Raw genomic sequence first — 24318 nt, 5'->3', positions numbered from 1 at the left:
GCTGCCATGGAAGGGGAATTTTTCTGCTGACATTGGGAAGTGACAATGAGGACAGCGTAAGGGGTGGCTGTCCACTTACTGCACCTCAGCCTGGCAGGTCCCCTGGGGAGACGTACTCCCTGGGCAGCCTGAATAGCGACAGATGTGTGGGCCGCCCTTACAGCCTGAGTATCTACAGGGGCCTCTGATCTCCAAACAGCCACCACAGAGGGGACACTAATATTTTTCCTTCCTGATACTGGAGCAGCGAGGTTTTACTGTAAAAGGCGTTTTCATAGATATTCTCATTGATCTTCTAAAATCACGTGAGGAAGGTATCACGGCCCCACTTTACAAAGTGAGAACTACAGACCAGATTCAGGATTGAGCCTGAGGACTGAGTGCTTGTAAACTGCTGAGCCTGAAGAGGAACTTGGGCCTCTGACTCCCAGCCTGGGGACAGTGTGGAATGGTGAGCAAAGCACACAGCTTTGGGATCAGAGCCAAGTCAGAATCCTGGCCTGGCCTGCTTACTGGCTGTGTGGTCACAGGCAACACGCTCAACTTTTTCATATCTGAAAAATTAGAAAATACTTATAACTCACAAGATTGTCGTATGATACCATGGGGTAAAGCACATACAAATGTTAACTCTCTTGACCCATTTTTAAAGCACCAATACTGTTTTTCTAGCTCATGTCAGCGACGGAGGATACCAAATGCAAATGGCATTTGGCGAATGGCCGGGTGAGCAGGAGCCTGTGCTCGAGGCTGCGCTGACTCACTGCCGCGTCTGCAGGACCCAGCACGCTGCCTGCCCAGGAATGCCGAACGAATGAAGCAGCCACATACCCACCACTCCTGGTCCTCTTCCCCTGTGACGACAATCACTTCTCCCTCGATGAATGTGAGCTCGTCATCGTTGTCTGCCTGGCAGTCGTAAATGGTCTTCACTCGCCTCACTTTGTTTTTCCCCTTAAGTAAAGAAGCTGGATTTTAGCTGAAAGAATAGACTGAAAAGCAAACAATAGCACAGCTTTCTTTATAAGACAGGTGACCTTGGGCAAGTGACTTAACCTCACCGAGCCTTGGTTTCTTTACCTTGAACGTAGGAAGAATGTCTGCCAGGAGCCCGGTGTGCTGTGTGCTCCCAAGGAATGAATGACAGACCTGCCCTGCATTAGTGATTGGGCATCACCGAGTTATTTTCATCAGAAAGCAAACATTATGTGTAGGGATCAAAATTCAGCTTCACCAAAAAACATGAAGTACTCTGTCCCCACCACACCCACAACATCAGCTTGCAGAAATGACAGCAGAGTCTAAAAATGTTTTTAGGAAACATGATGTAACGCAAAATGTGCAGCTTCTGCATATTGAATGTGCAGCATAAACAAATTTCTTAGTCCTCATGCAAAATACCAAGTCAGTACATGCTGGTTAAACACAGCGGGACCAGCCGGGGTTGGGAGGATTCTATGCAGTTCCCGAAACAGTTTTAATTTTTGACCAGTTTTGACTTGGGCTTTTATCTGTTGGACTTCCAGTTCTTTGCAAACAAAGAGATAAAAATAGAGATATTACCTTCTACAGGATGTTTTTTCACACCAGACTAATTAAATAATTGGCAATTAAAAAAGCTAGCTGTCTCTTTAAATGTTCTGGGTCAAGTGACTTTTCCTCTCTGTCCCCTGGTTTCTCCTTTAATCACCCTGTCAACCCTAGCTCCTTTCTGAGCTCCCTTCTGGCCTGTGCTGTTGGGCTCTGAGAAGCCTGGCAGAACTGGGGATGTGGCAGTTTTACAACTTAGTTCTGACTCTGAGCAACTGAGAAGGCCTGTAACTGTGTTAATTTACAACGGGAGGATTACATGAAATAATGTAATAAACTATAATACAAAGTGTGTAGTATGAAATGGAATTTTGCATATGTCCAAAGGCTACTGAAGCTGTCAGGGTGCTTGGGAGTCATGGGAGATTTCCCTTTTGAATAGTAAAAGCATCCACCATACTAAACATGGCAATTCAAATCCACAGGAGGATGGGTTTTATTTTTCTTACCTTTCCTTTAGTACTGATGTAACACACTTTTATTGTAACTTTTTTTTTTTTTTTGAGACAGGGTCTCACTGTATTACCCAGGCTGGTCTTGAACTCTTAGGCTCAAGCAATCCCCCTGCCTTAGCCTCCCAAGCAGCTGGGACTACAGGCATGTGCCACCGCACTTGACTTATTGTAACACTTTTACAATAAAATGTGAATAAAGGTAGAGCTGCCATGTACAATGGGAGGGCTTTTGGTTGCCTCATAAACTTTCCTCCTCAGCCTGGGGTACAGCACATGACATCTTCGCGGAGCATCACTTCTCCACAAAAATTTTGGGGAAAAATCACTTATATATTAAAGTAAAATTGACATATAGAGTAGAAAGCATTTCATGAAAACAACAGAATATGAAACTTCTACAAATGTTTGTGGAAGTCTCTTTGGGTGTTGCCTTCCATTCCTCCAGGAGGATGCAGTGAGAAGCACTGACTTGGAAGATTCTCAGAACCCAGAGAGGTAAACTGCTTTTTTGTGACCTTAGTGAAAGGAAAAGGTTATCTAGGACACGGTTCCCAGATAAGAGTGACCACTGCTGAGGGGTCTATGTGCCAAGAAGTGCTGCTCATTTGCATTTGATAATTCATAAGCTCAGATATTATAGGAGGAAACTAAGGCTCAGAGAAAGTAACTTGCCAAGGTCGTGTGGTTGTGTTAGGCACTGAAGCCAGGTCTTGAAGCCTGTTGGAGTCCAAAGCCTGTGTTCTTAAGCAGTAGGCTCGCTCCACCATAATGCTTGAACCACAGCATGGAGGTAGAGGCAGGTGAGCAAGCCCCTGCTTTCTCTTGTATAATTTGGAGTGCATACCCTCCCGCCAGCTTTCAAAGTGCAGCACAGGATTTGTAAGAGCCTGAACACTGGTGCCCACCCACCGTATTGATTTTTCTAGGCAGTGGTACGGGTGTCTCTGGCAGAGTAGGCGTGAGGTCATTGGAGTCTTCAGATGCTTGCTTTTGGATGGCATCTCTGCACTGCACATTTGGGGAGAGATCCACTGGGTGTGACTTCTGCATGACCTCAGAGGGCTGCTGAGCCTTGGGTGAGACATCTCCAGTCTGGGATTTTGCCAGCAGGTCTCCCAGTTGTGGTTTGGGGGGCAGGTCCTTCATCTGTGGTTTGGGAGGTAAGTCTGAGAGCTGGGGTTTGGGTGGAAGGTCGCCCAGCTGTGGCTTGGGGGGCAGTTCTCCTGGCTTAGGTGGCAAATCTCCAATTTGGGGTTTGGGAGCCAGTTCTGTGGGCTTCGGGGGCAGGTCTCCAGGTGGTGGCTTTTGTGGTAATTCTGCCAACTGTGACGATTTCTGGAAGATTTCGGGTGGGACATTGGCTTTGTCTAGGGAGAGATGATGGCTGGTTTCTGTTTTCCTTAGTGCCACTGCAGGAAACAATCACAAAGAAGGAGGTCATTGGAACAGAATATGAGGAGGGAAGGGCGGCTTTCCTCCTGTCATACTCATCTGAAGGAGGCACAATCACTGTGTAGGGAACTGACCTAAAGTGAGCACTTGGGATGGAGGAGCTCACGGCCAGGTCCAGGCCGCCTGTTTTTAAAAAGATGAAAGTTGGAAGCCTGGAAGGTATTATAATTCACGGCTTTATGCCTTAATTATGTAAGAAGAGGATGTCCACACTAATCCAGAATTAAAAAAAAAAAAAAAAAAAAAACACCAAACATAATACAAGCAGATTACAGAAAATTGGAAAGTACAGTGTTAAAAAGAAAACTTTTTTGTAAGCCTACCATCTAAATGTAGCCATTTTAAATATTTTGATATATTTCCTTCTCACCTCTTCTATGTATTTTCTGTAGATATAACTTCATCTGCTTTTATCTAACACTGTTTTAACAAAAGTATTTGTCATGCTATTAAAAATCCTTTACTAGCAGTATGTAATTCTGAATGGTGTATTCTATTCTATAGCTGTATCAATATTTCCCATTTCATATGATTCACACAGTATATAAGATAAGCAAAAGGCTTCTCCTCTCACCCTGGCCCCCTCTCCCCCACCACTCCGCCATAACCTCAGTTAGACTTTGGTGATACACATGCATGTGCTTATGAATCTTATAAAAACCACACATGCGATACACACACACATCATCTGAAGCTTTGTTTTTCCCCACCTAATAGGTTTGGAAGAGTTTCCACGTCAGTTCCTCCTTATTCTCTTTAATGGCTGCACAATCCTGCACAGTTTAGGGAATGCCACAATTTGTCGAACCATTCCCACAGCTATTTATGCAGCTCTACACCACAGCACGTAGTACACTAAGGACATTATCTTCAACTGTGGCTCTACCACTTAGTAGCTGTGTGACCTTGGGCAAATTATACCACCTCTCTGTGCCACAACTTCCTCATCTCTAAAACCCTACCTCAAAGGGTTGGCATGAGGACTCCATGAGTTAATATATGCAAAGAATTTACTGACAGGACCTGGGAGGCTATAAACATTATATATGTAAGAGCAATATCATTATTGTTGGACAGGGTTCCTTGAGACCAAGATTCCTATTTTCATTCATTTATGTGAACTCTGGCTCCTGGCACAGGGGCCAAGCATACAGTATGCAGTGAGGAAGGACGCAGCTGACTAGGCACACTGAGTGAATCAAACTAAGGACTTACAAATTTTTTTAAATTAAAAAATGTTTATTCTTTTTTGATTTCTCTGTCCTACATAGAAAAACTAAGGATTTGACTCTAAAAATACAATCTATTCAGAAAGACATTCTTCAAAAAAAAAAATAAAGAAAAAGAAAAAGAACAGATAAACTCCAGTGTTGTGAACTGTCACAGGCTGTACTGGGGCTGTCTCCACTCATGAGCTACCTGGCCACATCCCTAAAAAATCAAATGCAAGGGCACCTTGTTCAGGGGCAGGCCCTCGAGCTTCAGCTGATGTGGTTTGGCTCTGAGAATTAAACTAGATCAATTAGCTTCCTCTCCTGGAAGGCTGAAGTTGGCTCAACAACAATCTGAGGCAGGTGGTAAGGAGGGAAAAAGCTGGGGAAGCCCTGAGGCCGTGGGGGTGGAGGCCTTGCTGTGAGTCATGCCTAAGGGAGGACAGAAACTGTAAGTGCCGGGCATCCCAAAACCTCAAAATACACAAGCCCCTTCACCCGCAACTCTGATTCAAGGAATTTATCCTAAAAAATGATCTAAGTCTCACACTGAGATGTCTGTGGTAGTGTTAGTGTTGTTTATGATGAAAAGATTGCTGACTGAATGTCAACAATGACAGGGGATTGCTTCGATGATGGAATACTATGTAGCCAATAAAAATCATACTGTTGTGTAAAATCAGCTTAAACAGACACTTTAAAAAGCACAGAAGAAAAGACAAAAGATACATGCCAAATTGGTTATCCTGGGTTGTAAGACTTCAGGTGGTTTGTATTTTCTTATTTGCATTTTTCAAATGTTCTATAACAAATAGGTATACTTTAATAACAATAAGAAACAAAATAAGGAAAGAGACAGTCTCTTCTTTACAGAAGCCTGCCCAAGCTTTGCAGCTATTTTATTCTCAAGTTAGTTTATCCTCTCTCCAATTAAAAGTCCTTTCTGACTGCATGCTTAAACTCTAAAGGGGCAGGCTTTTCCCCACAACTGGACTACAAAAAGTCCACTGCTAGAGTGAGGCGCATTCAAAACAGAAAAGGAATGAAAATCCCAGCCCACCCACTCCTGCAAAAAAAAAATTCAGGGCAGTAGTGTCATAGTGCACCCGCCTCCTGCAGGCAAGACTGCCTGGAAAGCAAACGGACACGGCCCTTTGAAAAGCTGCGTGTACACAGTACGTGCTATTAAGATTACAACCCTGTACTGTAATAGTTCCATTCCTGAGAACTGATACTAAGAACGTAACGGAGGACAAGGTGGAGGAGGAAAAAGCCTACGTGAAGATGTTCACTACAAACTTCCGGCCCAAATTTCCACCAAAAGGGGATGCTGAGTAAATGACGGCCCTGCACTTAATGGAATAGTGTGCACCTTAACCATGCTTAGGAAGAGTTTATGAACATGTGGAAAATACTTATGTTAAAATGCTCAGTGGAAAAAAACAGGATGCAAGACTGTACTTTCATTATGATGACAACTGTAGAAAAATGCGTGTTCTTGGAAGGGATCAAGGAGTTGTATTACAGAATTTACGGGTGACTTTGTTCATCTTTAAAAATCCTTTAATGTTTCTGTAATATTGCTTTTTACCAAAAAATACATTTAGAAAAGGGCTCTACTGTTGTTGTATGTCTCCAGCTGAGAAGGCTTTAAATCAGCCCTTTTAAAAGGTACCCACAGGATTTGAAAAGTGGGTGGTGTTTGGAAGAGGAAAAGAGGGAAATGTAGCTGGGACGCAGTCCACATGACACTGCCTGCCTCCGGCAGACGCCGGGGAGGGAGCTGCAGCTCTGCCCGCTCCAGCCTTGCAGATGCCCTCTGCCATCAGGGGAGGAGGGTCAGAACTGTGCCGGTGACGCCCCAGAAAGAAGATCCAGTGAGTGGAATGACAGTCATTTACTGCCACAACCCTGCAGGTTCCAGCGTCGGGTGAGCAAGAGCTCCAGGCTGGGCCGAAGTCTCTTTCCCCGAGCACCACCCCCTCCTATATTTCTTGTGACTTACGTCTGCTTGTAATGGTGTCCCCACTACAGAGAGTGTCTTGCAGGGACAGGCTTCTTCACCGCTGTACCCCAGCACCGGGCACACTGCCTGCTGCTCAGTAAGTACAAGCGGAATGAATTAACAGAAAAAGAAGTCTCCTGTTGGCTTTAAGAGTAAAGACTTACACAAACATCCCAGCTTCGCTGCTCTTCAGCTAAATAACGCTGTGACCTGTAGCAAGTTTCTTAACATACGGAGCCTCAGTTTTCTCATGTAAAAAAATGTAGGAAATACCATTTACTTCATAAGGGGGTGGATGTGATTATATCAGATGAAAATATGCAAGTGCTTGACTTGTAGCAGGCTCTCAATCGATGTTGGTCCCCGTTAGTTGCACATGAGAAAAAGGGAGTGGGGACAGGGGGCCTCTAGCCATCACAGGCAGTTCTAATCACAAATCAAAGCCCCATAATCACCACCATTAGCGTGAAATACAGTGCAGGGCCATGCTGTGCCCAGCGTCACGTATCCTGGCTCTGTCCCTCACGCTCTCTGCCACTCCTGGCTTTGGTCTAACAACCTGGCTGTTGGTACCGGCCCTCAAGGGGAGAAGGGGAGGCTGGCCGGGGCCTCAGTGCACACCAGCCCAGAAGACTCAATGCTGGGCAGGTGAGAGATGGAACCACAGAGCAGAAGAGAGGAGGGCAGCCTTCCTAAGATCTGCTTCCTTATGTTGCTTTATCTTCCTAATAGCCCTGCCACATGGATATCACCCATCATCCCTATTTTCCAAGTGGAGACACTGAGGAAAGCTGCGGAGCCTCCCCAAGTCACAAAGTGAGTAAGGGATGACCAACCCCTAGCCCAAGAATAGTTCAGAGCGACAGGAAAAGGGTGACCATTCCACCACTATTTCCTGGGCCTATGCTGTGCCCGACGCTGTTCCAGGCACTTGAAACACAGCAACAGATGGAACAGAGCAGGTTCCTGTCTGCTGGGAGCTGAGATTCTGGTGAGAGGATGACAAGCACACATGGAGTGTGTCAGAGGGTGTGTATGTAAAGCTGGGGAAGGGAGAAAGGGTGTGTGTGGGAGGGAGAGCAGGCTACCAAACAGCGTGGTCAGGGAAGCCCTCTCTAATATGGTGAGAGCTGAACAAAAATGTGCAGGGGGCCAGAACACCAGCTGTGTTGCTAGGGGGTAGGGGTAGGGGTAGGGGGAAGAAATGGTTCAGGTTGGTGGCAGAGGGAAGAGCAGATGTAAAGCCCTGAGCTAGGAACGTGTCTGGGATCTTCACAGAGGAGCAGGAGGCCAGTGGGGTTGTGAGGCCGAAATACCCATGGAGGCCAGGGGCAGGGCAGAGGTCACACAGGCGGAAGGGTTCAGATCACAGAAGGCCCTGAAGGCTACCATACAGACTTTGCTTTTATTCTGGGTGAGACAGGGAACCACTGGATGGCCTGGGACAGAGGAGTGACTGAACAGGGATCAGTCTGGCTGTTCTGCTGAGAAGAGACTGCAGGGCCAGCGCGGAGACTACAGGCAGACCAGGTGGGGGGCTCCAATAGTCCCGATAAGAGATGATGGTCACTTGGACCTGAGTGACAGTGGTGGACATGGGGAGAAATGACTGGGTTTTATATATATATTGAAAGGAAAACCAACAGTATTTGTGGAAACACTGGATGTGGGGTGTGTGAGAAGGGGAGGAATTAAGCATCTCTCTGAGGTTTTAAGGCCTGAACACCTAGAAACAGGGGAACACAGCAGGGGGAACAAGTCTGGAGGGGATCAGGAGTCTGTATTCACGTTTTGAGTTGAGAAGCCTGTGAGACATCTGAGTGGTGAGGCCAAACAGGCTGTTGTCTGTGAGTTCAGATTATGGAGGGACCCTTCAGCTGGAGATATCAGTGTGGCGCTTTCCAGATAGTTTTTAAAGCTATGAGACTGTCTGGATCACTTAGGGAGTGAGGGCAGGTGCAGAAGAGAAGCAGTCCACGACCACGACCTGTGGCACCCCAACACTCAGAGGCTGAGATGGGGAGAAAGCAGCAGAAGAGGTGGAGAAAGCACTGTCAGTGCAGTCGGGATGAACAGGGTGGTGTCCCGAAGCCCAGTGCAAAGTGCGTCAGGGAGGAGAGAGCAATCAACTGTGCAAAAGCTGCAGAAGGGCCAAGACAGACAACGGCTGGGACTGGCCAATGGCCTTGTGGAGGGATGTGGAGAGGGTGAGTGAATGGATCTTGGCTTTGAGCATTAACAGCTGCAGGCTCCACAGGAAGAGAGTCAATCAGACGGTGTGTACCTCTGGGTAGAACACACTACCACCTACAAAATGGTTTTGCCAAAGCCTGAACCTGTATCTGATCAGGTCTCTGGATCCAACTTCCAATTAACAGGAAATACAGAGGACAGAGGAACAGATTAAATGAACAAACACATGGGGCTGTAATCAGCAAAATGTAGACTGGGAAAACCTGCAGAACAAATAACCTAGTTTCTTCAACAAATAAAAGCAGAGAGATGCAGGGAAAACATTAGCCTAAGAAACTTAGGAGATGAATCAATCAACTGTAATGTGTCTATTTTGTTCCTTATTCAAATAATTTGTAAAAAAAAAAATTTGTGAGACAACTGGAAATGTAACACTGGGTATTTGATGACATTAAGGAATTTAAAATTTTTTAGATGTGATAAATATGTTAGATGTGATAATGGGACTGCCTGTGTAGGAGATGACATGATACCTGGGATTTGCTACAGAATTACTGGGGGGGTGGGTCGGGAATGAGATGGAATGAGATCAGGCACAAACTGGTAACTGTGGAGACGGGCGATGAGTATCTGGTTGTGGAGGCGGCGGCTGCACTACACTGTCCTGAGTCTTTTCAGTATTTCTGTACATGCTTATGAGAAATTTCAAATAGTAAAAAAACACACACAGAGGAAGAATGGGAGTAGAGCAATGGGGTGGTGTGGGAAGGACACGGGTGCAGACGGGTACTCTGACAGCACGCCGCACTCTGACAGGATGGCTCAGGGGGACAGTGACGCGGCAGGCCATGCACACTTGCTGGCATGCTGTCCCTAGAGGGTAGGAGGGGAAAGGGTCTACCTTAGGACCACAGGTGCCACATGCAGGCAGACAGGACTTATGTGCTGACTCGCCTGGCAAACAGAAGCCAAGTCCTCCTGAAGAGAGGGGAGACCGTGTGGAGGAGTGGGGGGCAGGCGGGAGGCACCTGCACTAGGGTCGGTGCCAGACGACTGCGAGGCCAGTGGTCATGCGTAGAGCCCCCATCCTGACTGTGCCTCTCCCGGCCACCTCTGGCCATCAGGTTCAGGCACAGGAGCCAGTGCAGTGGCAGAATCCAGCACAGCAGGGTGCGAGTGACTTCAGGGGTGGACTGACGCTGGGTTGGGAGGGAAAGGAGGACGCGAAAGGAATGAACACAGGGAAGAGGTGGCAGCTGTTGGGTTTTGGGTGCTAGAGGAAGTGGGCTGGAAAGGCGGGGACAATGTGAACGACATGGGGTGGAATCTGGGCAGACTGCCTGGGAAACTTGTCTCAAACTCCTGTGAGATCAGGACAGCCCTTGGGCAGTGTTTAAAAATAAAAAGCACAGCAAAAACCAACCCTGGATAAAGACTCGGTGAAGCCAGGGGAAGCCTTCCTTTCTGTTCTATGGAGGATAAATCGGCAGCCATCTGGGACTCCCCTCATCCTACTACACAGGAGGCTGGACCGCCAGGCAGTGCTCTTCCCAACGTGTCACTTGACTGAAGAGCCTTGGAGAGTGGTGAATTTCAACTTCCCAACACTAACCCCTAGCTTGACTTCTCCTCGAACTAGGCACGGGAGCCTGGACTGGGGTCACAAGTCTTGCTGCTGACACCAAAAATCCACAGAGCAGCCGCGAGCTCCTCTGAACCTCCGTCTGAATCTGAGGTGGGCCCTGAAGGCGTACGTGAGGATGGAATGAACCTGCACTTCCAAAGGTGTTGTGCAACTCTAAAGGAGGCATCGTAACAAAGAAAGGCAGCACTGTCATTTGTGTTGTAATAAGAAAACTGAAATTTTGGTTTAACAAATGAAAAGCCTGGTCAGGATTAAAAAAGACTTGGTCAAAGAGCTGAGTGTCTTTGCTTGGCAAAGCAGCAGCATTTATAGACACTGCTTTCTTGTGCCTCGCAGAGCACGGGTATCTCTGCTCTACACGACAGATGCCATCCCAGCGAAGGATTCCTTTGCCACCCACTTGCGAGGGACTTTCTGAAGCATGACTTCATTTTGTCCTTACAAAACCTTACAAAGTAGGTATTATTTCCTCCATTTTACAAATGAGGAATCTGAGGGTGAGTGAAGCTACTAAGTCACTTGCCCAAGGCCACACAGCTAGTAAGAGGTAGAGCTGGAAGGAGTTCCCAGGTCTCTCTGATTATGTTTATAAAAGGAGAAAGAATAGTAACTGGGGATTAGAATTATGTGTCTTCCGCAAAAGTATTATTTTTTTGGGAAAAGTATGGTGGTTTTGCTAATCACTGAATTTGAGTTTATAAATACTTTTCTTTATTTAACAAATACTTACTGGGCATCTACTATATGCCTGGTGCTGCTCCAGGTATTTAGGATAGATCAGTGAGGGACAAAGGCCCCTTTCCCCTTGGAGGGTGCAGTGATACTTTACACGTGAATGTGAAAAAGAGAAATCTTACCTTTCTGAGGTAGTTTAGGAAGAACTCTCGGGCCAAGGGCAGTCTTTGCAGAACTGGTGCTAATTAATAAACAAGAATTATTTAGGATCTAGAAGTGCTAGAATCTCATTAGTGATATATTATTCAAGGAAATAAAAGGCATATGCAGAATTATCTAAAACATCCATTCAAAATTTCTTTAACAAAAGATTACAGTTTATTTGGCATATTTCAATTAGCTGGGCTGGGGAGGCACAATGGAAACAAAAAGCCCTCTTAATGATAAAGCCAAACTCCCCCATTTCAAAGCTTTTTTCCGGAGGTGATAATGTTTACGGAGGCACTCGGAGCGTTCTAAGTTGCGCAGCACACAGAGGCAGCTTCATCACCCGAGATCCCACAAAGCGGCTCTCATCATCCCTATTTCCAGATGGGGAAACAGAAGTGGGTGAGGGTCAGTGGCTGCCAGAAGGTCCGCGCTGGTCAGAGGTGGGAGTGGAAATTCAGCCCTAGCCCTGCTCACCTCCAGGGCCCTCACTTCCTCCACTTCAGCAGAGCAAATGCTCGGTTCTTGGGCCTCCAGGCTTTCCCTGACGTTTTCCTCCTTTTGGAGGACACGTAAGTGAGGGAAAAATGCCCAACTCCCTGGAATACGAGTCCGTACCACGTTATCTGAATCATCAAATGGTAACCCTCCCCAACTGAAATGCCACTGCTACAGGTGGAGCCGAGCAGTGAGAGGCCACTGTTCTCCTTTAGCAAGAGGCTACAGAGATTCTCAGAGGACTGCACGCCTGAAAGGCAGCAGCAGCCGAGTGCCTGAGCTGCTTCTGCCACAAACCCCTTTTATTATCTCATTTCTCCCCTTCTGTCCTCTGATGTCCTAAGAGTTGGCTTCTTTTTCTTATTTCTATCCTAACTGCATTTAAAATAAAAGGAAAAGCCAAACCAACCAACCAACACAAACAAAAAAGAGTCAAAGACGATGAAATGTATGTGTTTCCTTCTCAGTCCTGGCCCTCAAACACCCTTGATCTTAACTACTCTTTCTTCAGCTCACTTGAAATTCTTCTACCTCTGGGCAACTAGAGAACAATATTGTTGAGATAAAGATGCTACTAAATGAGAAACAGTAAACATGAGACGGCCTTGCTTCTAACATTTTTGGAGTGTTTTTTTGGTGTGTCCTGCGCCTCAGCATCTTCTCAAGGAAGCACAGCTGCCCACGACTGGTGTGAGCACAATGCTCATCCCGGCCACGTTACTGAGGCCAAGGTCTGGGTTCAAACGTTTCTTACACAGAATCCCCTGTATCAACATTGCTTGTGCTTGGACCTGGGGCTCTTCCTACTGGAGACGAATACAAGGCTGCTCCTGCTGGTGGTCGTGCGTGGACAGTGGGGGAGGGGAACTGAAAACTCAATGAGTCACCAAATGGCTCTGGTTTATGATCAGCCTGATTTGGTTTAAAAACCTTTTATGAGTGCTTTCTGAGTGCCTGACACTCTCTTTCCACTTGGGAAGATGACCACTACAACTCTGGGTTTACAGGGTCCCTCAAAGCAGAGGTCGAGGACGGACGGGGTGAGGAATGGAAGGCAGGGCACAGGGTCAGGAAGGGGCACAGAGCACGCGGTCTGGGGAGCCAGCTCGGACATCCACGTCCACCACTGAACCTCGCCAGGCCTTGGTTTCCCCATCTGTAAACTGAGGATAACAGTAATGGGGCCTATCTCACAGGGTCAAAGGATTAAATAAGACAGCAGTATTAAAATAAATGAGGTTTTGTTCTTTCATCTTTGAGAAACTCCGGAAAACAACTCTCCCACAGTGGCTGACTCTTTCTCCCTAAGGTTTGGGTCTGGAAGTGGCTCTTTGTGTCCTTTTCTCGGACGGCACCTCCACAGAAAACCCTTTGGGGTAGGGCTGGATAAACACTGCCCACAGAGGATCTCCCAGAGTATCCCATTTCAGCAAAAGGGGCGCAGAAAGGAACACTGCTTTCAGTTCAGCCTAAAAACAATCCTACAGGGAACTTGAAGACAGTCACATTTTTATGTTTGAAAAATCTTTGGGCAATCAGATTTCCCTGAAGAGTATTTTTTTCAGTCTCAAGTCTGAAAAAGGATTTAAGAGGAAAAGTAACAAAAAAATTGCTTAATTAAAACATCAAAAATAAAAACTTATTCTGACAGGAATTTTGTTAAAGACCATTGCATGACCCCGTGACCATCAGTGAAATGGGGTTATTAGCTCCCCGCTGTGAACTCGACAGAGAGCTGCGCTGCTCAAATCACGGTCTGCAGACCCAGGACAGGCAGAGAACTGTCTGTGATGGCTCAGCAACAAGACGCACGTGACACGGAGATGGGACATTCAGTTGCTCATCACGAGCAGCCCCAGGTGGCTGACTACCCTGAGTGGCCCAGGGAAGGCTGGGAAAACCCATTTCTATAGTTCTGTCCGTTGCATCTATGAGCCCAGTAGGAGAGAGGAAGCGCTAAGATGGCTTACCTTGACTGCTGAGACAGCCCCTCAAACTTGTTTGTGGTCTTACTTGAAGATGATGGACCCACATCGTTACCTACAAAGGAAAACTGAATGTGAAAAGGTGCATACTGCATCCTCAGACAAGGAAATGCAATGTGGGGATGTATGAGTTTGGCATACAGACAGGTATCGCTCAGGTTCCAGAAAGGCATTTAAAAGACCCAAGCCAGAACAGTATGCATTTCTGGCATTAAAACAAAATAAAATTAAATTAAGCATTGTTTTGGGCTCTGATGATGTTTAATTGCTAGCAGAGGAGGATGTCAAAGAGGTGAGCAGCCTACTCCCTGGAAAGCCCTCAAAGATCACAGGATGTTCCCAGTGGCTCAGGATCTTGTCCTTAGTTTAACGGTAGGGAAAGGTGTAAAATTTCAAGTTCACCTAGAGGTTCCCATGCTAGGAGACCACCCCCTAGTATCCAGACTCAGAAGAAACACACAACTCACAGTTGTGAGTATGTGGTGGTAACTGGTCACCTGCTGGGCAAGGCCCTCAGTCACCTGATTCATCATTCATTCAAACAGTAACATGTATTAAGCATCTGCTACGTGCAAGGCATAAATGCAGAGCAGGAGGCACAAAAGCAAACTGACTGTCACTGCTCTCACAGAGTTTATGGTCTCGCCTGTGAGACTTACACATAGGAACTATACTAATAATGAGGAATGAAACGAACGTTGGTTGCTGTGAAATGAAGAGGAAACAGTGTCTGAGATCCAACTGGTAAGAGGGGCAGGGAATGCCTTCCGAGGAGATCACCGCACCTTAGAGGTGAAGAACTGCTAGTGGGGGAGTAGCAAAACCAGAGGCACATGGGTGGAGGTAAGTGCGCTTTGTCCAGGATAGTCCAAAAACTGCTTAGAATAAAGGTAGGCTTTTCTGTGACCCATTCTATGGTGGGAGGAGCCCCAGGCTGTCAGGCACCTGGGAGGAATCCTAGAGTCCTGCAGGGATGCACCGCCTCTGGGGCCCCAATTCATCTCCTTGCTCTCTCTTCCAATGGCTGTTCCGGAAGTGCAAGTGTTCTCTTCCTTCAGCAGGTTCCCTTCCTCCCTGCCTAGTCATCTGTAATACTGCCCAGGTGGCCCTGGGAAGGGGCTGGTCCAGGTGGCTCAAAAACATGAGGGGAGATGAAGAGGACAGGGGTGAGAAAAGAACTGAACCAATCCTCACTACATATTAATAATATCTGCCCAACAGCACCAATAGTTGCCCACATGCTTTTATATCCACCCAGATAGCCTTCCTCACAACACGAGACTGGCATCATTACCACCTTTTTAAAGAAAATGAAGTGAGGCTAAATGCATGAGTAGCTAGCTGCAGGCCCCATGGGTACATGGTGTACCTAGGCGTCCTGGCGACAAATCTATGTGCTCTTCATTACCCGTTATGATGCCCCAATAGTAACATGAATAATAGCAACAACCGTTTATTAAGCACTTATTATGAGCAAGGTATTGTGCTAAGTACTCATAGTAACTATGAATATGAGATAAATAATATAGTCACCCTTCATTTTATATACGAAGAAACAGAGAGAGAAGGAAAGTCAATTGTCCAAGGTCAAGTAGCTGGGTAAGGGTCAGAGCTCGGACAAAGCGCTGGCAGCCTCCCCCCAGGGTCTGTCCTCTGAACTGCCACACCCAGTCCTACTGCACCTACTGGAGGTTGAGGCTAGCAGAGTGCTAAGACTGGATCTCTTGGACAGAATGTAACACAGATACAAGAAACAAGCTAAACTGGCATTACCAGAACCAAAGACTTTCAAATTTAGTTCTGTTTAATTTTAATAAGATACTCCTAACCATCAATGTATTTCTATGAGACCATAACTTAGTATTTGAGGACTTCTTTGGCAACTCTTACGAAATCCTCTGAGCTGTGATTTCAAGGTAAGCATTTCTTTCTAGCATGTGCTCAACGCCGAGCGTCCAGGGCTGGATATCAAATCTTACACTTGCAAAAGTAAATGAGCCATAACAATAAAAATGTCAAAGTAAGTTCTGTGTTTGGGGAATAAACTGTTGCATCTGCAGATTCCCTTTCCAGGTAGAAAACATTCCAAACAAGGGATTATGGACCCAGTCTGCATGAGCTATGCATGAGTGAACTTGAGACCAAGAGGGCTGCAAAAGCCCCCTGGCTCTGCCATGTTCATTCATAGATGAGTCGTCGTGTCAGGGGCTGCTGCTGATACCCACAGGCCCGAGTGTCCAGAGTCCTCATTTAACCTTCCTCTGGCCACTCAAAATGAGTTTCCATTCTCCAAAGACACTGTGTGTTTTCATGTGTCTGTAACTTTGCCCCTTCTGTTCGTTTCCCCTGCAATGCCCGACCCCCTCACTCTTTGAATTCCTACACAACCGTTAAAGGACACGTCCAAACTCACTTTGTGAGAGTTCTTCTCTAGCTGACCTGACCACCCCCTTGTGACCAATGTCTTGTGAGGAGTGCTTAAGGGTACAGACTGTGGAGCCACACAAGCCTGGTTTTGAATTCCAGCTGTTTCACTGACAGTGGGTATGAGTTTGGATGACACTGCTTATTCTGCTAAGCCTCGATTCCCTCATCTGTAAAATGAGAATAACCACAGTACCTACTACACTAGATGGGTATGAGCATCACAAGAAATAAGCCATGGCATGTGGGGCACAGTGCGGTCCGCAGGAAGCACAATATAAATGGTATTATTATTATTCATAGTTCTGTGATGGAAGGTAACAGAAATGATGCTGATTTATACGTGGCACCCCAAAGATAGGGACTCTGTCTTCTACATCTTGGTAACCCCACTTTCTAGCACAATGTCTGGCACAAAGCAGTCAGTGAGTCTCTGCTGAAAAAAGAAAGGACCAAGAGTACTGACTCATCAACTTTGCTGCCCACACACCTGGGTGGGTAGGCGTCCAGCTGACAAGAATCCTGTCACTCTCATAGCTAGGAAAAGGCTACCTGCTGTGCCCGAGAGGAAAAATGTGGTTTAGAAAAATTTCTGAAAATAAGATAGTACTGAAAAAAGGAGCATGAGGAGCAAAAATATGGAAGCAGCTCAATCCTTCTTTCTTTCTCCATGCAATTTAGAAAAAAGACCTTGATGTCAGGCACAGTGGCTCAAGACTATAATCCCAGCTACTCAGGAGGCTGAGGCAGGGGTACTGCTTGAGGCCAGGAGTTCGAGACCAGCCTGGGCAACACAGTGAGACCCCATCTCTAAAAAAAGAAAAAAGAAAAAGGACCTTGGTATATCATACAGATGTGCATAAGAGAGAAGTGGAGATATATTTTGGGCAAGAAATGACAGAAACTCTGGTCAAGACTCTTGGTCACTTATTATAGCTTAGAAGCTGCAGCCAAGAGTCTGTGAAAGGAGGAGGACATTGGCTCAGTGAATGGCTTGGAGGCTCCAGGAGTCTCCTGGAATAGTGAACTAGTATATGAGCCCCTGGAGTCAGAAACTAGTTTAAATCCCAGCCTGAAGTTCCTGGATTTGTGATCTTTTGCAAGTCTTTTGACTTCTCTGTCCTTCAATTTCGTCATCAGTAAACTGGGGACAGTGTGCCAGTCCCTGTCTTACAGGATGGCAGTGATAGCTAAATACAATAATGTATGAACAAGTACATGGCACCTGGTACATGCAAACAATCCACAAATGGCAGTAGCCATTATGATGTCCAGCACTGTGTGCAAAATGGGGTTGGGAGCAAGGGGAGAAGCAGACGTGAAAAATTACTGGAGAATCTCAGAAAAAGAAAACATAAAGAAATTTCTGTCCACAGGCTCTTTTATAAGCCAATGCTACTTCAAACAAATAAATGTGCATGCCTCGGGTCAGATACTCCAAATGTTGAGACTTTTTACCTGGAAGTTCTGGCCTTGAAATATGAGAAGTAAATGAACTTGGGCTATACTTTTTCATCCATTATCTGCTTTGTATAAAAAAAAATACCTACACAATTTTAAGTCCCAGTGGTCAAAGATGAATGTGATTCCCAGAGGTTACTTAGCCAGGGACTGGCTGAACTTGGATCAGAACTTGGGCTTCTGGAACGTTTGTTCTGTGCACGTTATGGCTTCCCAACATGTGCACTGCAGACACTTCTTTAAATGCCAAAGGATGGAGATCCTAAGGGAAACTGCTCTCAGGTAGTAATTACAAGAATCTCAAGTGTGAGAACAGGATTAATCTTACGGCCACCACGACCTAGATGATTAGTGATTAGTTATACATTTTTTGCTCTTGTCCGCCCTTTAGGGTCAAATCTGTGGTCCACTTCCAGCCACTGTATATAACTTCACGTTATGCATTTTGTGAAGAAATCACACTCCTGGACTCCATCTTACTTTGCTACTTTTATTCTTCCTTTGTTCTCATTTTCTTATTTAAATTGTCTAAAAATATGAGTTGATCTTTTGTAAAGGTTATTAAAAAAAGAGGAAGTTTAATGAAATGCCTCCTCAGAAATCATGAAGTCCTCACAAAATTCGAATCTACCCACAGGACTATCTGTTTTGTCATTGACAGCCTGCCTTAGAAGTCTCCTGAGACAGATGGCTGAATTCGTCACAGAAGCGGGACTTTGGTAATATGATGCTGGCGCTATTTTGGGCACTGTGGACACTGTGGTTCTGGCAGGGAAAAAGCGGAGTGGCCCTGCCTGCCTTGGCAGAGCTGGAACCACACACCGGGGTGCCACGCTGCAGGTGGATGGGGTGGGAACTGGCAGAGCATGTGGGGCTCGCTGGGCTACCTCTACCTGTGGTAAGTGGATCAGCTTCTCCCCACGGCAGCACCACAGGCACAGAAACCACTGCCACGAGGAGGCATGGCCAGAGGCTTACTCGCCTGCCTTTCACGAGCACGGAGCCGCATGTGGAGACGAGTCCTGGACCCCCACGTACTGTTAGAAATGGGGCAAGTTACTTAACCTTTCTGCATCTGTGACCTTAAAGTCAAGGTAATAGCATTTTCTGCTCTGTAACTGTGGTTAAGAATTAGGTAAGCTAATACATGCGCAAAGTACTTAACAGTGCTCAGCACTGTGTGAGGGCCCTTACATGTGTTAACCTCATAAAATATTACATATGTAGATTTTTATCTGAAGATTCTAAATAATGAACAATTGTCATTTTCTTTTTTTCTTATGAGCCATAAACCTGTATTGAGAATTTATAAAGGCATGAAATGGAATTTGAGAGGAGGAAAGACAGAGCCTTTGTAATGAAGGAAGTGTGGCCTTCTGTGAAGTAGGTGCATTGAGGGTTGCAATTTCTGGCCCTCATTCTCACCAATGTCTCAACCTCAACTGCCTTGCTTATCTCCCCTGCCTAGTCCACCCATCTTCTGAAAGACCAGCATGGAGGATTGGGCAGGGCTAACAACTGGCAGAGAGAAAAGTGTGACTGTCAGTGGAGCCAGGACCTGTCACTCATGGATACTCTGCAAACACACTGAACACTGAGGTGTCCCTGAGGCCAGAAACAGGAATGTTGTGGGAGAAGCTTCCAAACTTGACAGGTGGAAACTTCCTCCAGCTAAGGAAAGAGGCTGCTGTGCTGCAGGCAGGTCATGGGAGTGACGACAGTGCTGCTCCACCGCTGGCTAGTGAGCCTGTCCGGTGTACCAGAGGACTGGTGTGAACAGGTGGCCTATAAACAGACTAGGGTTGAGGGGACACACACACTGGCAGCAGGCCTCTAGTCTTGCCTACTTCACAAGCTTGATTCTTAGATCAAGGGGTTCACCCCAATTGCTTTCCTTACATTAAATAAAGATGAGAGAGTTGCTGACAATAACCATAATCCCTAAGTCTCCCCTGTGAATGTGAAGGACATCCTAGGCACAGCGGGGAGAGGAGGAATATGTCTGGCAGTTACACGACAGCTGGTATCTTCTCTGAAGACTAGAAACAAGGGCCAGGACAGGCGGTTGAGACTTTTGGGGATGTCGGCAAGGGGTGACTGTATTTTGCATGTGGGCTGGATGTGAATCTTTGGGGGAGAGAGGGCAAGCTGTGGTAGGTTGAAAAATGGCCACAGATATCAAGTCCTAATCTCTGGAACCTTTAAATGTGACCTGATTAGGAAAAGGTCTTTGCAAATATAATTAAGGATCTTGAGATGAGAAGATTAACACATGAAATTCAGGTGTGCTCTAAATACAATCATATGTATCTTTGTAAGAACGAGGCAAGTAGAGTTTTGAGCTCACAGAGAGAAGGTAGTGAGAGGCAAGATGACCATGCGGGCTGAGACTGGAACGGTGCAGCCACAGTCCAAGGACACCGGGAGCCACCGGAAGCTGAGAGAGACAAGGAGCAGATTCTTTCCACAGACCCTCTGGAGGCAGCAAAGCCCTGCTGGATTTTGGATTTCTAGCCTCTAGAACTGAGAGAATAAATTGCTATTGTTTTGAGACACCAAGCCAAGTTGTGATATGCGCTATAACAGCCTCAGGAAACGAATGCAGGTTTCTATCATCTACCCATCTGGCAACATGCCAGGCTGAGAACTATGGTAACAGTAGCTAACATTTACTGAGTGCCTTCTATGTTCTGGCTGTTCTTTATGTGTCTTTCTCGTTTAACCTTCATGATAACCCTATGTATAATACAGGTACTATGACTAGCCCCATATTACAGCTGGAGAAACTGAGGTGCTGAACCATCCAAAGGTACTTGCCGAAAGCCACAGGGCTACCACGTGGTAGAGACAGAATTGGAAACCAGTCAGCATGACACTGAGTCCGCATTAGAGCACTCTGCTCTGCTGAGAGAAACAGCACACGTCCTTCCTCATAAGGAGTTCCTGTACTGGTAAACACAGGTCAGGAAACAGAACCACCGCGATGCCCCCTATGCCAGAGCAACAAGGAGTGGGGATGGGGGGTGCGGGTCAGACTGGGGAAGGCCTTTTAGGCAGGTCCCAGGACAGTAGATCTTTAAAGACAACTAAGCATTAACACGAAGAAATAAAGAGAAAAATATTCTAGGTTGAGGGTATACAATAAGCAAAGGCTCAGATCTGAGAGGAAAGAGTGGAATTTTGGGGAACTTGCTGTACCTCAATATGGCAGACATGTCCTGTTTGGGGGCAGCCATGAGGCCTGGGGAGAGCTAAGTGGCTGCTCCTTACTGCCTTCTCCCAGTCCAACAGTCCAAAGGCCCTGATTTTTAAGGGCTAAGGAGAGACGGAGGTTTAAGGAAACACAAGAGCACTGGAAAGATGGGAGCATCTAGGGAAGCTGCAGGCTTGAGAGAGGAATGTTACCCAGGGAGCCCCCTGTGTGCTCACTGATAACCAGTCTGGCCTGTCTTTGGCTTCTGGGATACAATGTCAGCAGCAGGCAGGGAGGGATAAACCCAAGCAGTGATCATACAACACAGAGTATAAATACCAGGATCAGAGCAACTTTAACCAGCCTAAAGAGAAGTCCAGATGCTTGTGTGTGCACGTTCGTAATTCCACAACTAACATTGGGGTTGTTTGTGAGTGACCACCAAAGTCTATGACACATCAAGAATTGTTACTGTTGTCAAGGATTGATTCTGACTCTTGTTCTTCAAGCCTGGTTGTAGGTGAGAGGCTCTCAGCCGGTGAGAAACTGGCAGATGGCTCAGTGCCCACATCCCGGAAAGTCTCTAATGCTCCCAGCTCTTATAAACTAGTAACAACTTTGTTTCTTAGTGAAAAATGCTCCCTAGCCCACCAACACTGGGAGGGAAATGGCCAGATGCTAGTCCTGCTGTTGAGTGAGGTGAAAGAAATCTAAAAATATGACTTTCAAGTCAGAAAACAGAAATTTGGTAAATTTATTTGTGGAATGTTTGAATCTATATAACATGAATACAGGTACTTTACACAGAAGTAAACTTTACACAGAAATAAAACCAATTAAACAAGAGGATTACAATTTAGAGAAAGTTGGAAAGAAGTTTAATTTGTATTTGTGGCATGAAAGTCTGCATAGCAAATTTGTGACTTTCAATGGAATGTTATTTGGGGGGAAGTCCTTTCTGACAAAATAGGGGGATTTTGAAGGCCATGGAATGCAATCTCTGAAAATGTCAAGGACATCCTTAGTGTTTGTGTGCATTTCTGCCTGCACACCTTGATTGTTCTTGCCTGGCTTGTTCATCCTGGGAACTAGTTTGTTAACAGCAATCTTAAATGTCTCCTCCTCTGTAAACCTTCCCTGGCTTTCCTGCAAAGTCTGACACTCAATTTTCCGGCATTTCCACAGTATTTAGGTAACATGTCTATCCTGACAGTAAAAACATGTACTGTAATTGTTTACCCACACGTGTGCTTCATTACACCATGAGTACATTGATTGAAAAGGCCCAAGCAATGGGCATATGGTAAGTGCCCCAAATAAGCAAGCAGAGTCAGAGAATGAATGGCTCAACACACAGAGATGCCCACAAACACACATGCGGGGCATCTGGACCAGAGGATGAACAGGTGTACCAATCTGCAAGTGGACGGTATGGCTTTTCCCCAAAACTCAAACATTCACAACACTTGATATAGGCTTTCGAGGGGGCCTCTAAAAGCATTATGCGGAACACATAAGCACAATTAAAAATAAAAAAGAAGAAAATCACACTGAAACAATGGCAGGAGGAGGTGAGACATACAAACTAACGCATTCATTCAGCAAAGCTTCTCTGTGCGCCCATCACGGACCAGGACTCTGCTGGGCAATGTGGTGACCGCTAAATTACTAGCAGGCTAGTAGTCAAGATGGGAATTATGTCCCTTACAGACAGGAACTTGTCCCTTGCAGTCAACGTCACTGAAGTGATTAACCTAGCTGACTCTGGGTAAGTTTATTCATATTTAAGTGATGACTGAATATTCACCGTGATTCTAGTAAACACAGGTGAGAACTAGATGGACAAGGTCCCGCCGTCATGGGGCTTCCATTCTCGTGGGGCAGAGAGACATAAATCAAATATTTCTCAACTGTGATAAGGTGCTTGGGAGGAAATGGGTAGGGAGGAAGCTCCTTTAGAGAAGAGGGTCAGGGAGACAAACATGCAAGCGGAGAACTGAAGGATGAAAGGGAGCCGGCCTTTCATAGAGCGTGACAGAGTTCCAGGGAGTGGAAAGGCCTCAGGAGGCAGAGGATGGCGTATCCAAGAAGGGACAGAAGGCCGGTGGCGGTGGAAAGAGCAGAGCAGCACGAAAGGGGCTGGGAGATACGAGCCCGATCATGCAGGGCCCTGTAAGCCCTTGGGAAAGGAATTTGCATTTATCTGAAGCTCAACAGGAAATCTTTAAAGGGTGTTAAAGAGAACAGTGACCATGATCTGATTTATATTTTATAAGAAAACCATTCTGGACAATGTGAGGAAAGTGGATTACTTTGCTTTCCTGAGCCTTCGTTTCCTCATCTATAAATGAGACTAACAATACCTACCTCACGGCGCTGCTATTATGATTGAATGGGATATACGAAATGCTCAGCACCTTATTACTATTAATAGTTTTAATGGCCCTAAATATTTTTCAAAATGTCCCTTGGCCTTAAGAGGTAGGTATAATCATATTCATATGTATCCAAGCCCTCATCCTGGAGGTGTGCATTTTGGTACACTTTCTGAATATGCTAACTGTCCCCTGCCCAGTGGAGCCCCACACACTGCCTGGCCCTAGGCAGCGATGGCCCTGACTTTAGGATAACTTACCCCAAGGAACTGCGCCTTTGTTTGGGGGCCCATGAGGTAGTGGGCTGGGAGGGTCGGATAGGGTTCTCTTGTGTCCGGGTGGTGGGGGAGGAGGCCTCTTCTTGGATAGGGTGGAGCTGCCACTAGAGGTCTGGGTGCTTAGAGGGAGTGTTGAAGGTGGGCCAGTTGGACCTAGAAAGGAAATTGAATGGGGGCAGGAAGGTTAATCCCTGTCTCACAGACACAAAACAGTCAGTATGCAATCACTTCCACACATCAAAATGTGGTATGATACACAGAGACAAAAGCAAAAGGCTGGATATGACTAAGTCCATCAATCCAACAACTCACAAATAGGGCTTTTAAAAATTATTGTTAAAAAAAATGAAATTACAACAAAGGAAAGAAGAGTGTGTGCTTTTAAGGAACAAAATGCCAGTCAACAAAGACTACTACTGGGTCTAGATCATTTAGGTACAATGGGTAAAACACACACGCACACGTTTTAAACCAATAACTGACTATAATCATCACAAAATCTACTGAGGAAGAAGGAACACAGCACTACCAGCAAAATCAATAGAAAAAGAGCAGAGTATAGGCTAAATTTTCAATGGCACACAGGTTGAAACATGAAAGTCTTCACAGAACAGAATTTTTCTCTCTACAACTTTTTTTTTTCAGTCATAGCAAACTGCCTGGAGTTTTTC

The 24318-nt window shown here is 46.0% G+C and overlaps 1 protein-coding gene across 4 annotated transcripts in view; it reads right to left on the bottom strand.

The window, feature by feature from the left end:
- Positions 1–24318, bottom strand: part of ASAP1 (ArfGAP with SH3 domain, ankyrin repeat and PH domain 1) — a 335586-nt gene that overhangs the window by 3626 nt on the left and 307642 nt on the right. For 2 of the 4 annotated variants that reach the window (XM_045561534.1, XM_045561536.1), the window contains 5 exons: positions 23630–23800; positions 13902–13971; positions 11409–11467; positions 2955–3454; positions 832–954 (listed from right to left, as the gene is read on the bottom strand). In XM_045561534.1, the coding sequence (XP_045417490.1) occupies positions 832–954; positions 2955–3454; positions 11409–11467; positions 13902–13971; positions 23630–23800 (923 nt within the window). Of the gene's footprint in view, positions 1–831; positions 955–2954; positions 3455–11408; positions 11468–11581; positions 11808–13901; positions 13972–23629; positions 23801–24318 lie in introns of those variants that run through there. The other 2 variants (XM_045561535.1, XM_045561537.1) reach the window with 2 other exon arrangements.

This window comes from Lemur catta, chromosome 9 (genome assembly GCF_020740605.2).
Source record: "Lemur catta isolate mLemCat1 chromosome 9, mLemCat1.pri, whole genome shotgun sequence".
Taxonomy (NCBI): domain Eukaryota; kingdom Metazoa; phylum Chordata; class Mammalia; order Primates; family Lemuridae; genus Lemur; species Lemur catta.
The sequence above is the reverse complement of the archived record's forward strand: the minus strand, read 5'-3'. Positions and strand labels throughout refer to the sequence as shown.